Here is a 15,135-nt window from a genome sequence, read left to right as displayed (position 1 = left end):
ACATATATACTCATTCTCTCTACTCTCCTCCATAATATATAGTTACTCAATCTCTCCATTCTTCTTACATATATACGCATGCTGTCTACTCTCCTCCAAATATATATACTAATGCTCTCTACTCTTCTCCAAACATATATACTCATGCTCTCTACTCTCCTCCATGCATATATACTCGTGCTGTCTACTCTCTTCCATACAAATGTGCTAATGTTATCCACTTTCCTGCTTATATATATACTGATGCTCTCTACTCGCCTCCATACATTGATACTCGTGCTCGCTACTCTCTTCCTTACATATATATTCATGCTTTCTACTCTCTTCCGTGGAAATGTGCTAATGGTATCCACTTTCTTTACATATATACTCATTCTCTCTGCTCTCCTCTATAGATATAAACTCATGCTCTAGCCATCTCTCTATATATTCATGCTCTTTACTCTCGTGTATACATATAAACTCATGCTCTAGCCATCTCTCTATATATTCATGCTCTTTACTCTCGTGTATACATATAAACTCATGCTCTAGCCATCTCTCTACATATTCATGCTCTTTACTCTCGTGTATACATATATACTCATGCTATAGCCATCTCTCTATATATTCATGCTCTTTACTCTCGTGTATACATATAAACTCATGCTATAGCTATCTCTATGCATATATACTCATACTCTCCACATTCCTCCTTACGTATATACCCGTGCTGTCTACACTCCTTCCATACTTTTATATTCATGCTCTTTACGATCCTCTATACATGTATACTCATGCTTTCTTTCCTGTATTTTCCAGGCAGCGGTCAGATCCAGTTGTGGCAGTTCCTGCTGGAGTTGTTGTCAGACAGTCAGAACGCCACCTGCATCACGTGGGAGGGTACAAATGGGGAGTTCAAACTCGTGGACCCGGATGAGGTCGCAAGACGCTGGGGGGAGAGGAAAAGCAAACCCAACATGAACTACGACAAACTGAGTCGTGCACTGCGGTACTACTACGACAAGAACATCATGACGAAGGTCCACGGCAAGAGATACGCCTATAAGTTTGACTTTGCCGGTTTGGCTCAGTGCCTGCAACAGAATTCCGGGGATACTTCTGCGTTCCGCTACCAACAGGACATGTTCATGTCAGGCTACCCAAGCCCAAAGTTCCCAACGGCTCACTCAACCATCTCCTCCCCACCCACGGGTCTGTTCGGGGGCAACACGGGGTACTGGTCCAATACGAACAGTAATATATTCTCGGGGATCCCAGGGCCAGTGATACCCCACCATACGGGTCACTTCAGCTCACATCTTGGGACGTACTACGCGCACTAGACCCATCAGTCGCCGCTTGTACATAGTGTACATAGACATACCACTGATTCAAACGACATCAGTGGTGTGCTGATACTCCACCTGGCCATAGAGCTCCAGGAAGTCCTGGTTATTCAACATATCGACGATTTTGAATGGTGAACGCTCATGCTTACGTTGGATTTAATAACTCTCTAGTCTCACATAGCTCACCTGATAAACAGATGACATGGACCGTGTTTACTGTATGGTAAAGATGCTAGAATCTAGCATTTCAGTGCTATAACACTCTCCAGTGCTAATCGGGGCAGACGAATACATATCATGCCCCTTGTTTTGAAACTGTTTCACGTCTCTTACACGTTCGTTGATTAATGTCATGCCCCACGTTATGCAATTGTATTATAAAATCATGCCCCTTGTATAGAATACTGCTATTTTGTCTTGTGCCCTCTTATTTAGAAATATTTCCTTTTTATCGGGTGCCCCTATATGTAGAAAACGCCCATTTCATTTGGGCCCTCTTAAGTGGAATACTTTCATTGTGTTTACTGCCCTCTTGTGTAGAATGCTTCCATTTTATCTGTTGCCCCCTTACGTAGAATGCTTCTATTTTATCTTGTGCCCCCTTACACAGAATACCACCGATTTATCCGATGCAAAGTTATGTAGAATATTGTTAATTCGTCTTGTGCCCCCACATGTAAAATACTATTTTGTTTGATACCCCTTTTGTGTTATCATTTTTATCCCACGCCCCTTCGAAACAAATATTACCCCCAACCTCGTTCATATCAGTATTCTGTTGTTTTTATCAGATACCCCAGATACGTTATCATTTTTATCTCCTCACTATTGTGCATTGTTTAATTAATTGTCACTTATGTCGGTATATATCATATTGTGCCCGGTCTCGTATTATTTTGTATATCATTGCTCTATTGTGCAGGTTCACGTGACATCATGCTCCTAATATATGTATATCATTATGTTCTCTTTGTGATGCCCCAGGAATATTTAATGTTTGACCCATGCCCCTTGTAAGCATATGTTACCCTCCACTCCTCGCAGTTGGATTTCAATACTATGTATCGAACATAATGCCCTGATATATTATTGGTAGGTGTTTAAGACATTTTGAAGGTGTTAGTTTCAAGGTCCGCTTTGTCAACAAAACCCACGGTGGCACAGGGTCCAGTGATCATAAGGCAACGCAATTCAAAATACAGAGTTGCGTTCCTTGAACATGCTACCAACATATGTTCTTGGGTTCTAATCCCGGCTTGCCATGACGATGTTTCTAGGTTTGTCTGTGCCGTATACCATTGAGGATTTCACCAAAGTTGCGATGCTTGTTATCTGCCTCTATTCTGACTTTGATTCAGTATTAAGCTAACACTCCGCGATGTAACCGAAACACTATTTAAAGCAGCCTAAAACAATATTGACTCCACTCCTGTTATCAGGACATAGCGTTTTCACATGGCCAAGATAGCTTGAATGACATGTGTTTTTTAAATATAGTACAGAAGTATAGTCAGAATGTTTCATAGATTTACGTGACAGACGAAGTGGACCCTACATGGAAAACATCGAACTGTATCTGAACATTCACCTGAAATCACATATCCAAGTGGTCTGAAACGTCCAAGCTGCTTTGTAGAAAATCTTGATCGTTCGAATCCTTGATTTTAATACTTTGATCTATTACGATCCGATCCCTTCTTTCACAGATGTAGAGAGAGAATTACCTTCAGAGTATACGATCTATTGTATTTCACACGACCAGCCCTTCGAAGAGGAAAACTGTCTCATAATTGTACATATAGCCTGTGCCAAGTCCAAAAGTGGTGGGGTAGACTAGGTCTACAGAGGTTAAAGCGTTCGCTCGTCACGCTGAAGATCCGGGTTGGATTCACCACATGGGTCTCGATGCTGCTGCGATAAAGCGGCGTAAAACTACATTCACTCACTCACTCAAGATTATGGTATTGTATTCTCTAGGTTCCAGGTTTGGAACTTTATTTAACATTAATTGAACGAAATCAAACTGAAACACATTTCATGTCAAACCGATGTCCACAATTCCACCCTTTTTCAGGTAGAAAGTTGTCTTCTTGTGTAGTCTTTTTGTGTAGCTCACCTGTAATACTAACGAATCTAGTCAGGACGCTGCTTCATTGTACGTATACTTTTACCAGGTGAGCTATGCTTTGTATGTACAGTAAAAACTTGAATACTTTTTTAAATAATTTATTTCACATGATTTGCATAATGTTGTTTCCTGTGAGGGAATTTACAATATTTTGTTTAACCTTCAATTGTTTGTAATTAATATTGACAACAGAGATTAAAAAAAATTTCGACTGATACTTATTTTTTCGTATGGAATGAATCACTGAATCACTGAATGAATTCGTTGATGATTCATAATGGATCCGTGTGAAGCTTGTTTGTAGGATTCTCGCCATGGACGCTGTTTAGTCAAGTCTTGAGTGTCCTTTACTTCTTACATCTATCATTTTAAAGGCATAGTTTTCTCGACAATTGCATGAACTGAGAATATGAATGCAGCGAATTGCTTAAAAACGAATGACGTGATGCTCTCATGCGTGGACATGATTAAACCATAGTGTACGCTGTATACAAATATCACTTGAAATGGGTGCAAGTTATTCAATGTCCAGGTTATATACGTTATATACAATGAATGAAACACACAACATTAGGTTCCTACGTCATTATCAAGCTAACAGCAGTTACTACATGTACACCAATCTGCACACTACTACTACTGCTGCTGCCACTACTACTACTGTTGCTGCCACTACTACTACTGCTGCAGCTACCACCACTACTGCTGCTGCTACTACCACTACTACTGCTACTACTGCTATTGCCACTGCTACTACTACTGCTGCTGCTGCTGCTGCTGCTGCTGCTACTACTACTACTACTACTATTGCTACTGCTGCTGCTACTACTACTACTATTGCTACTGCTACTGATGCTACTACTATTGCTACTGCTACTACTACTGCTACTACTACTACTACTACTATTGCTACTGCTACTACTACTACTATTGCTACTGCTACTGCTACAGCTGCTGCTGCTACTACTACTACTACCAAATATACTACCACCAGTAATACTATTATTATCGCCACTACCACCACCACCACAACTAGTACTACTACTACTACTACTACTACTACTACTACTACTACTACTACCTCCTGTAATACTATTATTATCGACGCACCGTCTTCACCACCACCACAACTACTACTATTACGTCTACTGCTACTACTGCTACCAGTAATACTATTGTTATCGCCCCACTATCTCCATTACCACTGCAACTACTACTACCACTACCACTACTACTACTATTACTACTACTACTACTACTACTAGTACAGCAACCACTACAACTACTGCTACCCATTTCATCCACCACGACCAACACAACCGTATCTATCTCTACAGGCAAAACATTCATCACGTACAACTTAACCAGACCTCGCGATGAATAACAGAGCTGTCATATCCAGACAAAACTCTGTGCATTGTTACCAATGTATGTCATCGAGTACCTAGTAGATCATTATGGCGTTAAAGAGATCGATATCCAACACAACAATGCCCACTTCGGACTTGTAGCGGCACTGAAACGCTGTAAAATCTCCGTCGCAGGTAAGGCAGGTCGATATCAGCTCCTGGGGCCACGATGACAAAAAAACACAAAAACGAAAAAAAAATACTGAGAAAAAAGATTTAATGGTTTGCAGTAAATCTTCGTTAGAACAGCCACAGCACTGGCGCGAAGCCTGGGTTGGACAGATCGACTGTACTGAACTGGAAGGAGCTATTTTCCTCCAAGGTGCATTTCCAGACGAAAAAACACTTAATGCAGTTGTGCAATTACTTTGCGATTGTGCTTCTTTCATTCGCAATGGCACTAAGACTTCAAATATACTGTCAACATTCACTGTTCTGATGATAGGATACTGTCAAGCAGGTGATGTATGGCAGTCTCTAATTTGTTATATAATATGACCTGAAATTATTTAGAATTTAAAGATTGCATTATTAATTTCTTTTCACTAATTACTCACGTTCTAATTGTGAATATTACCAGAACATAACTCCAGATTCAAAGACATATGAACAGTTAGTATTTTTGTCAAATCACCATGGGCAGCAATGCAGGCTTTAGTGCGGCAGGACATACTACTGATCAAAGAAGTTGGAAAGTCGTGGTCCTTGCTGTCTCAATATTGGACCACCTCTTCATTTATTGCAGCAATATTTGTATTTGTCAGAGTTTTCTCACTGACACTTTCCTTCATGTTTTTCCAAACATTTTCTTATGGATTGAGGTCAGGGCTATAACTTGGCCAATCTAATCATGACATATTTTGGGTCCGAAACCAGATCTGTGAAACCTTTGAACGATGTTCTGGGTCGTTATGTCCCTCGAGAATATCTGTGTACCGCTCACTGTTTACATTCCCTTCAAATACACAGAGGGGCGTTGCCCCTAACACAAATATGCCGTCGTACACGTTAAATATCGGACTGTACTTTTTCAGCGTGTTTGGTCCAGAATTTCAGGGTTTTAGGAAACAGACACACAGACCTTCATCTGAGAAAATCACATTGTCCCAGTTAGAACTTCCATGATGTGAGCACCAGTTCAACCTTCGCTCCTTTTGTTAGCGTTTCATGATCGGTGAGGGAATTCCTCGACTGTTCTGCCAATCCATTGCAACTCAGTTCTTATTTTCTTCTTATAGACAGCCACAATTCCTATATCAATCATATCTAGCCTTCAGTTTTCTACACTCCTTCGTTTGTTTATAGAAACAAGAATACCAAGTCGTCTCCTGTCACCGACAGTCAGTTGTCTGGGCCTCCCTGTACCTCCTTGGTTATCAATGCAATATCCGTTTGCAAAATATTTCAAAACAAGATAAAGAGTGGACAAAGGGATGCCTGTTCTACTTGAAATCACACTAGCTGATCTGATGTCCTTGCTATTATACTCTACGCTAAAATCAAGTTCCCCTTCTCTCCATACTGAGGATCACTATAAATGTCGTCTGCAGCTAGTAACGAAGGGGAATAACTCTTCACAAAGTAATGAAAAGGAACAACGGAAGTAAACGAAGGGGGATAACTCCTCACAAGCTAATGAAAAAGGATTAACGGAATGAAACCAAGCACTTTATAGGTCGTTTATGCTAGAAACCTAAATAGACATATTCATTAACTTCTCAAGAATTCTGGTCATACTATATCTCCATGGGTTGTATAGTTGCTTTGAATGTGTGCATCTTGAACTGACAGACTTAATTAACAAACGCACTGTAAATATTTACTGATCCAATGACAAGATATTGTCAAGCAGGTGGGGAATGGTAGTCTAAGCGTTGTTGATATCTTCTACACGAGATAAACAATCATCAGTTCCAGCTGGGCATTATTGGGTAAAGAATTACAGTTAAGCATACATAGGGTCCAGGTATCGTGACAAGTAATAACAAGTAACAATTAATGTTATTCTTTAAATTATCACATGTAGTTTTTCATTACGTGTGAAAAACAACCGCTACCGTAACTACTACTTATTCTGCTCCCGCTACTACTGGCATCACCACCACGAAAACTTCTAGTACTGCTACTACTGCTACTATGACAACTACAACAACAACAACAACTACAACAACTACTACATCTACAACAACAACAGCAACAACAACAACAACTACGTATACTACTGCTGCTACTGCTACTACTACTATGACTACTACAACAACTACTATTACTACTACAACTACTACTGCAACAACTACAACTACTACTACTATGACTACAACAACAACAACGACAACTACTACTACTGCTACTACTATGACTACAACAACAACAAGAACAACAACAACTACAACTACTACTACTACTACTGCTACTACTATGACTACTACAACTACTACTGCTGCTGTTACGACTTCTACTAGTACTGGTGCTGCTGCTACTACTGCTACAGCTACAACTACAACTACTACTACCTCTACTACCACCAGCAGCAGCAGCACCATTACTATTGCTAATACTCCGACTGTAAATTAATGCACTATAGGTGTTGAATTAAAAGATATATGCTTATAAGAAATATATGTTCTCATTATTCCATTGACATTCCATTGACATTCCATTCACATTCCAATTGAGCATGATACGTTGATAGGTGGGGGAAGACTGACTTCAGAGACAAGATCAACTACACTGAAACGTGCATATTTTACTTAACGCCACGTAATATCGATAACGAATAGGAATTAGTTAAAGAAATATCCCCGTTATATCACAGCAAGAAATACCAAAGATTGGCCTCACATGTTGTGCCCATATGAAGAATCGAACTGAGTCTTCCACGCGATGATCCAACAATTGGCTACACTTTCACCTACAACAGAGTAAGATTGCACGGTTTTACTGGTATATTGCAATTCGCCTACCTATACCTAATGCAATATTTTTACCGAGAACAGGTATATCGGGTTAAAAACGTATGAAGATTTTGTGACTAGCTTCATGTTTTAAATAGAAATCTACACAGACTTCTCATTCAATGACAAAACGGCATAGTGCAATACTATAAATTGTGAAAAAAAATCCCTGATAATCCAACCTAATTCTGAAATCCAGCCTAATTCTGGAATCCAACCTAATTCTGATCATTATGTTTAGGGTCTTATAATCTAGGAAATAGGATGGGGATGCGCAATTAGCGCCACCTACTGTCAAACGCTAAGTTCCCAGCATACATGGCAATATGGGTATTTGAATCGCAATATATTGCAATATAATTTATTTGACAATACATAGCAATAAATATATTGCTTTACAAAGAGAGAGGGGAGTATTAGCTGAAAAAACCGTCAAAATCAGTACAAAACGAAAAAAATCACTTGATACATGATACATGGATTGTATTGTTGCTGCAGTCTATGGACTATTTTCAGTCTTGTACCATGTGCCTTGAAATATACCAAAACCATCCGTTATGTTGAAAATGGGGAATTGACTATACCTGAGTTTCGATGAAATGACAAGCGTATTTCCATCACTTACGTTACATATAATGAATGACTGGAGGTAGTGACACAAAAACACATGCTGATGGTACGATAGGAATCGTACAATGGACCTTACAGATTTCCAATAATCAATTATGGGAATGGTCCTTATCATTTCTGTTTATTATTTTGGCAGGACAAATGCTTAATAATGACAGAACATGTGTTTTGTTTACCTGCATCAAGGTGAAAAACGGGAATACGATATCATATAACTGAACCTTTGGGTGTTTTGAATAGTTAAGTTCATATTATTTTACAATCGCACAGCTATCATCAGTGATTTACAAGTACGAAACATAACTTTATTAAATGTTCAGAAAATATATTGAAACCATATTTTGCTTATCTGTTTAATGATGTTGATAATAACCTCTTTATATTACTATGTATTCAGTCTCAGTTATGAAAAGATTTCTTTTGGTGCAGAACTGAAAATCAGCTAGGGTACCGTGTACACTTTATAAACATAATCATGTTTTTTTTTGCAAACAGCGCTAACCTTAATTATCTGGCACTGAAAGGCAAACATACCCGTTTCATATATGTATCTTATAGGGAAACGTAAATAGCGTCAGGTTTTCGTCACACACACACACACACACACACATGTACGTGTGTGTGTATATGTGTGTGTATGTGTACGTGTGTGTGTGTATATATATGTATGTATGTTTATATATATGTACATATATGTGTCTATCTGTCTCTGTGTGTGTGTGTGTGTATGTGTGTGTGTGTGTGTGTGTGTGTGTGTGTATATTAAGAGCTGCGTTTTGATGTAAACTTTTTTTAACTTGATGTAAAATTCTCCGATTTGCACTGTGTTTCATCGTATATTAATAATAATAATTATAGTAACCATTCAACTTAACGAATTTGTTTGACAATACATCTGTTCCTGTGTGAAAAGTACCCTTAAAAAGTAAAAGTGTGGCCAAAATACAGCTTAGAACGGTTGACTGGAGTAAGGCTACCTTTACACTAGTCCGTCTAAACATTTGATGGGTGTTATATTTTCGAGAGCATCATTAAAACCTTGAACGATCACATTTTGCAAGGTTCATGAACCAAGGTTGACACAAGAAATGACGAAAAGTGACAACGCCTGATATCATGAGAAAATGCCATGAACCTGTCAGGACTGCATGAACAAATGAGAAAATTATCTCACGACGAATTTCCTCCTAAAACCTTTTTTGAAAAAGGAAAGGGTCAGAGATCTTCAAAACAGTAAACATAAAAAATTATGAAATTAATATATTTAGTTTGTTTTAACATGCTGAATCAGTTTGTTTTAGCCGTGTGTCGCACAGTCTAAACACGTAAACTGTATCACCATACTGGGAAAGGGAGTTTAGCATTACGTTGAATCTTCACACATTTATGATTTGTGATGGCCATTCCTGGAGTCTGCAGAAATATTGCAGGAATATTGTTCATAAAAGAGGCAAAACTACTTACGTAAACAAAAGGAATCTCTGGTAAAAGGATTAGCAATTGCAGGATTTTGACGGCATAACTGCTCTCTGTCAAATATTTTAGCCTGTAGAAACAATCTGCTAAAGAGTAAAACTGAGCGTAATTCAAAATAAGACGTTAACGCCAAGAATAATCAGTTTTGATTATCTGACCAAATGGGTTCCAGTTGTTTAAACCGGAAAACAAACTTAACAGATCACTGAGAACCAGTCATGACACCCGGTGTAGCCGAAATGATACATAAGCCTTTATTCCAAACACCTTATGACAAAGATGGTTACATCACATAGCATATTTCGATATTACACCACTGTCGAGATAGCATTACACCCTCTATGTCGATACTTTTTTCTTTTCCCTTTGTTCACAGCTCGAGTGGTTCTCGTAAATGTTATGGAAATAGACGTTAGTTATTGATGATCTTGGTAACAGCACCATAATGCCTTTAATAGATTATTTACTTACAGACTTGCACACATGGGTAATCGGATTTCCAAAGTTCTGAGGCAAGGGGATGTCCGGGCTGACTAGGACGGTTCAGTTGAGTTTTCAACTCAGAGCAGAAAGACGTTTCCATTCTATCGTCGGCATTTAGTTTCAATTTTACGACTTTTTAACTACTCCTTACTCATTGTGTCCCTCACGCTATCGCCATGTTCACTCAAAAGTAAAAGAAACCCTACTTCTTGTAATTATGGAACTCGGAGGAAATTACAATTCAGTGAAAGGATCTTGCATTCAGCTAAATATCCCAGAAGATTTCCCACAAAGGTTAACGATCAGGGGATGTTAAGTTAACTCACCGATCACACAACACTATTGTTGTGCCTAAGTAGTTTATTCTGTCTAAATGTGTCTATGTTAGAGTTAACGAGGCGAACTCCCGGTGACACATCCCTCTTTCGCTCAGTCAACAGGCACATACACCATAGCGCATTCAAAATCACGTACAGTATCGCGATATTAACGGAGCAAGCCTAAGTCTCGTTGGCGCGAGATGCTGCTTTCACTAAGGTCACGTGCGGGTGGAAAACGCCTGTAGTATTTCGGCAAGAGGACCATGTCAGTGCTTATATCGCTTCTAAAAGTCAATCAGAATAAGGAAATTGCCTTATTGAGCTCTTGTGACTCCTCTCGTGTCCACACGACCCGTTCCACCGGAATAGCGGGGTTTATTTCCGGCCTGGCCGATATTACTGAGCTCTCACTCCCCGATGCACGTCTTCTTGGAGAAAATGTGACATGGAGAAAAAAGCACATTCAATGGCAGCGATTAGAAAACTATTGCACAAGCCCAATATTAGAGCGGGACCACACATCACTGATGATGATCCGTTCTCAAGAACAGATGCACAAGAAATTTCCTGTCGGTCTTGTGGATGGGAAACGGACGTGGTGGGTGACGGGGACGAGAGAAGTGATGAGAACTTGTCACTTGAAGTCATCACCCTCCTCTCTCACTTCTCGTTATAGTGTTTGCAACGTCCACGACGACACGCTGACAATGGCTCTACCACGTCACTCACGCACTGGGCGCTTTTACGGCACCATTAAAGTTCAAAGTAAAGCTTCAGGAGAATGTCCAATTTTCCAAACTTTAAACGACTTTTAGCTTCTTTAGAAAAAAAAGTTGAAGAAGGCAGTTATTGAGTAAGTCTGTACTCATTTCACACGACATGGAAAACATACTTCAAAACCTCGCTGCAGTTTTATTTTCCTAATAAAAAGTTCGTGAACTTTTCTAAATCTCGCTTCTGCTGGTTCAAATGAAAACCCAAGACACTGTCCATCTGATATTAGTCTGGTAATATTTGATTTGTTTCCTCTTCCTGCTGAGAAACATTTCGTAATGTTACTTTTTATAAATGCCTTGCATTATCAAGGTTTAGTAGTGATTCCCAAGTACATTCTTGCAGTCGGACTCGTACCAACGTTTAATGTGATTTTGGGATGGATTTTGTGGCATTGCTATTCAGTTTCACAGAGTGTTTCAATTGTTCAAAGGCACACATCCCTTGTATCCGAATGATATCACTTCAATATCACTATACAGATAAAAGATGTGTTTACCACACATCCTTTCGCTTTAGTGTTTACAAGAAATAAGCACTCGTCATTAGAGTACTATTATAGTATATTAGCACTAACGTTCATTAAATGAGTGAGTTTAGTTTTAAGCCGCACTCAGCAATATTCCAGCTATATGGTGGCGACCTGTAAATAATCGAGTCTGGACCAGAAAATCCAGTGATCAACAGTATGAGCATCGATCTGCGCAGTTGGGAACCGATGACATAGTCAACCAAGTCAGCGAGCCTGACCACCTGATCCCGTTAGTCTTCTCTTACGACAAGCAGAGTCACCTTTTATGGCAGTTCACTAAATGTATTAAACCATGTTAAACTTTAACCAAATATGGGTTAATGAAAAGAACAAGTATTTACCATGTACCTTTGCTGCAAGCTTTGTTTTTTTCCTGTGTAACGCCGCTCTTATCATTGTTTCATATACATTGCAGCTGTATGTAAGCATTAGTCTAGGTCAGACTAACACGTGAGTATCTATATATGCAAGCTTGGTTTGCCACAAGTAACAAGCAGTCTGCCACTCATTGTCGTCATCAACTGACTTAAACGATTAATACTGAGGTCGATGAATTTAACCATAAGGCATGAAGTTTTACGGATCCTATGTCCGTATGTTAAACGCTGCCAAGCTTATATTTGACGGAAAAAGTCAAAGTAGTTTTAACAGCTCTTTAAATAGCCAAAAGGGGCGGGAAGTGTGAGTGTGTGTGTTTATGCGTGCGTGCGTACGTGCGTGTGCGCGAGAGGAAGAGTAGGGGTGAATGGTTTGGATTGAATTAGTACATACAGTCAACAAGATACATAGGGGAGACTAATGAGCTCCTCATGAGGGTCTACGAAGGTTGGCTGCCCCCCATCCCCACCCCCAGTATGAGGGTAGGGTGTGGAAGGGCGTATGGAAGGGTGTGTCATTTAAGCCCAACATTCCCGTGTGATTTAAGCCTGGGATTAACCGGCACACGACATGTACATCGGCACACGACAGCTGCAGCTGCGACATGAACATTCAACACAACTGCAGACATAACCCGTTTGAAACAAAATATCACAACTAACTTTACACATATGGATACAGTTAAAGACACTTCCCTCTGTGTTGCTAGATCACTCGAAATTTTAATTATGTTTTGAAAATATTTACAATTGAATTTAGCTTGCGTTTTGATATGTGATCATACTTCACCGTTGGCACAGGAGACTGGGTGTATCTTTTTATGCAAAGATGTGGAAGACAAAAAGAGAAAACGAACATACTTGAAGGCAGCGTTCTAAAATACCGTAAGTAATTCGGCTCAAAACTGACTGAAAACCACACGGACCCATAACGTTTGTTTTCTTTGGTCATTATGGCCGAAAGCTTTTCATTAATAACCAATAACTCAGAGTATTGATTTTCTGAAAAATAAATCTGATTTAAATTTCTAAATTAAATTCTTTAAGTCAGTCTCTTGTTGTCACATTCTTGCTTGCTGGGAATTACTTATATTTCTAAACTTCTGATCAGGACCCACATCTTTTGATGGTTCTGAATTCTTAGATCTGCAGATTTTCAGGGTTAAGGCCAGACACTGCTTGAAAGGGAGGAAAAATAACATTGAAAGTCAGAAAATACTTAATTAGATAATTATTTACATTGTTGTATCTATCCATATCAATTTCACACGTAAAGATACACTACATACTACTTCACAGGGACAATAAAAAAGATATTTTGTGAAGTAAGTTCTGATTTTATACGAACTTACTTATATTCTATAAGGCAGATATTGTAGTCTAGTTGCTAAAATGTTATTCAAAACATACAGACATACAGTATTCTCTATTTAGTGATGGAATATAAAAAATATGTTCGTTATATGTAGGTTCAAACTCTAGTGTATAATGGTGAGCAAATTTCCGTTAGATTTGCCATGACAGTAGTAATCGGTCAGTGTAGCCCATGTGTAAATGTAGGCCACAAATCACTTTCCCTATCTCATCTACGCAGATGAAAGTATACTCTACGCAGATGTTAAGCATTTTTAGAATGTATCACTAAACGCGTCCATTAGAAACCTCTGCTCATAACAGTGCCGTCTATATCATAAGCTTGTATTTATGAATCACTATGAAAATAATAATGATAATAATGATAATACCTTGGGGCGAAATGATGAGCATATCCTGCCAGTGTATTTAACCTATTAACACACGCAGAGGCTAGGCAGTTGTGGTAATACTCAGGAACGCATGGCACAAGTCAGAATAGGGTCTTGCAGAGGACATCAGTATTTTCACTCATTCCATTCTGAGACTTCCTTTTCCACATGTCTACAATACACATGTTTGAAAGCTTCATTGAGGCCAGAAATTGTTTTATCTTAATGAAACAGTTTCTGAGAGAGAGTGGTATGGTGGTTTGTGAAATCGAAGTATAAAAAGCATTGTACTAGGAACGCCAATGTCTAAATCAAGGCATACACGCATACATGGGCCAAAAGAAATTATTAGATTTTGTGCAGTATTGGTACTCAGTACACAAAACCCTACTCATATCATTTACTGACGCTCAGTTACTACAGATGGGGAAAATCGATCTTTTTTCCTTTCATTTGTTTCTATCCTGGAAGATCCAGGTTAGAAGTGATGTTCTGTTCACTACATCCATATTCATGCTCTCTATTCTCCATCTTTATATTCATTATCACCTTATACTCATGTTCTCTGTTTATAATTTATACGCATCTATTTATTTATATCTAGTTGCCTATATGTTCTAGCTCCATGCATACATACCTCTATCTTAGATATTGGTGGTTCTACATTCTTCATCCACTCGTCTACCCGTGAAGAATTTGTCTTCCGCTACCCATGCTTGTTGCGGGGACTAACGGGATGGGGTTGTCAGGCTCGCTGACTGGTCGACACATGTCATCGTATCCCAGATGTGTATATAGATGATCATGCCGTTGATCACTAGATTATCTGTTCCAGACTCGATTATATAAAGACCGTCATATACCTGGAATATTGCTGAGTGCAGAGGTAAGAAATACACAGAAAATACAAACAAAAAAAAGATGTTAACACTGATTTTAAACGCGAAGGTGAGAGAAATCTATCTGATGAGACGTT

General features: G+C 39.0%; 1 protein-coding gene across 1 annotated transcript in view; it reads left to right on the top strand.

Annotated features, from left to right (window-relative positions):
* Positions 1–3,676, top strand: part of LOC137257606 (retroviral integration site protein Fli-1 homolog) — a 51,587-nt gene extending 47,911 nt beyond the window's left edge. The window contains exon 8 of the mRNA XM_067794928.1: positions 802–3,676. Coding sequence (XP_067651029.1) covers positions 802–1,325 — 524 coding nt within the window. The 3' untranslated portion in view covers positions 1,326–3,676. The remainder of the gene's footprint in view (positions 1–801) is intronic.
* The last annotated feature ends 11,459 nt before the right edge of the window (positions 3,677–15,135 follow it).

The sequence above is a fragment of the Haliotis asinina genome, chromosome 12 (assembly GCF_037392515.1).
Source record: "Haliotis asinina isolate JCU_RB_2024 chromosome 12, JCU_Hal_asi_v2, whole genome shotgun sequence".
NCBI lineage: Eukaryota > Metazoa > Mollusca > Gastropoda > Lepetellida > Haliotidae > Haliotis > Haliotis asinina.
This window is presented reverse-complemented; position numbering and strand designations above follow the sequence as displayed.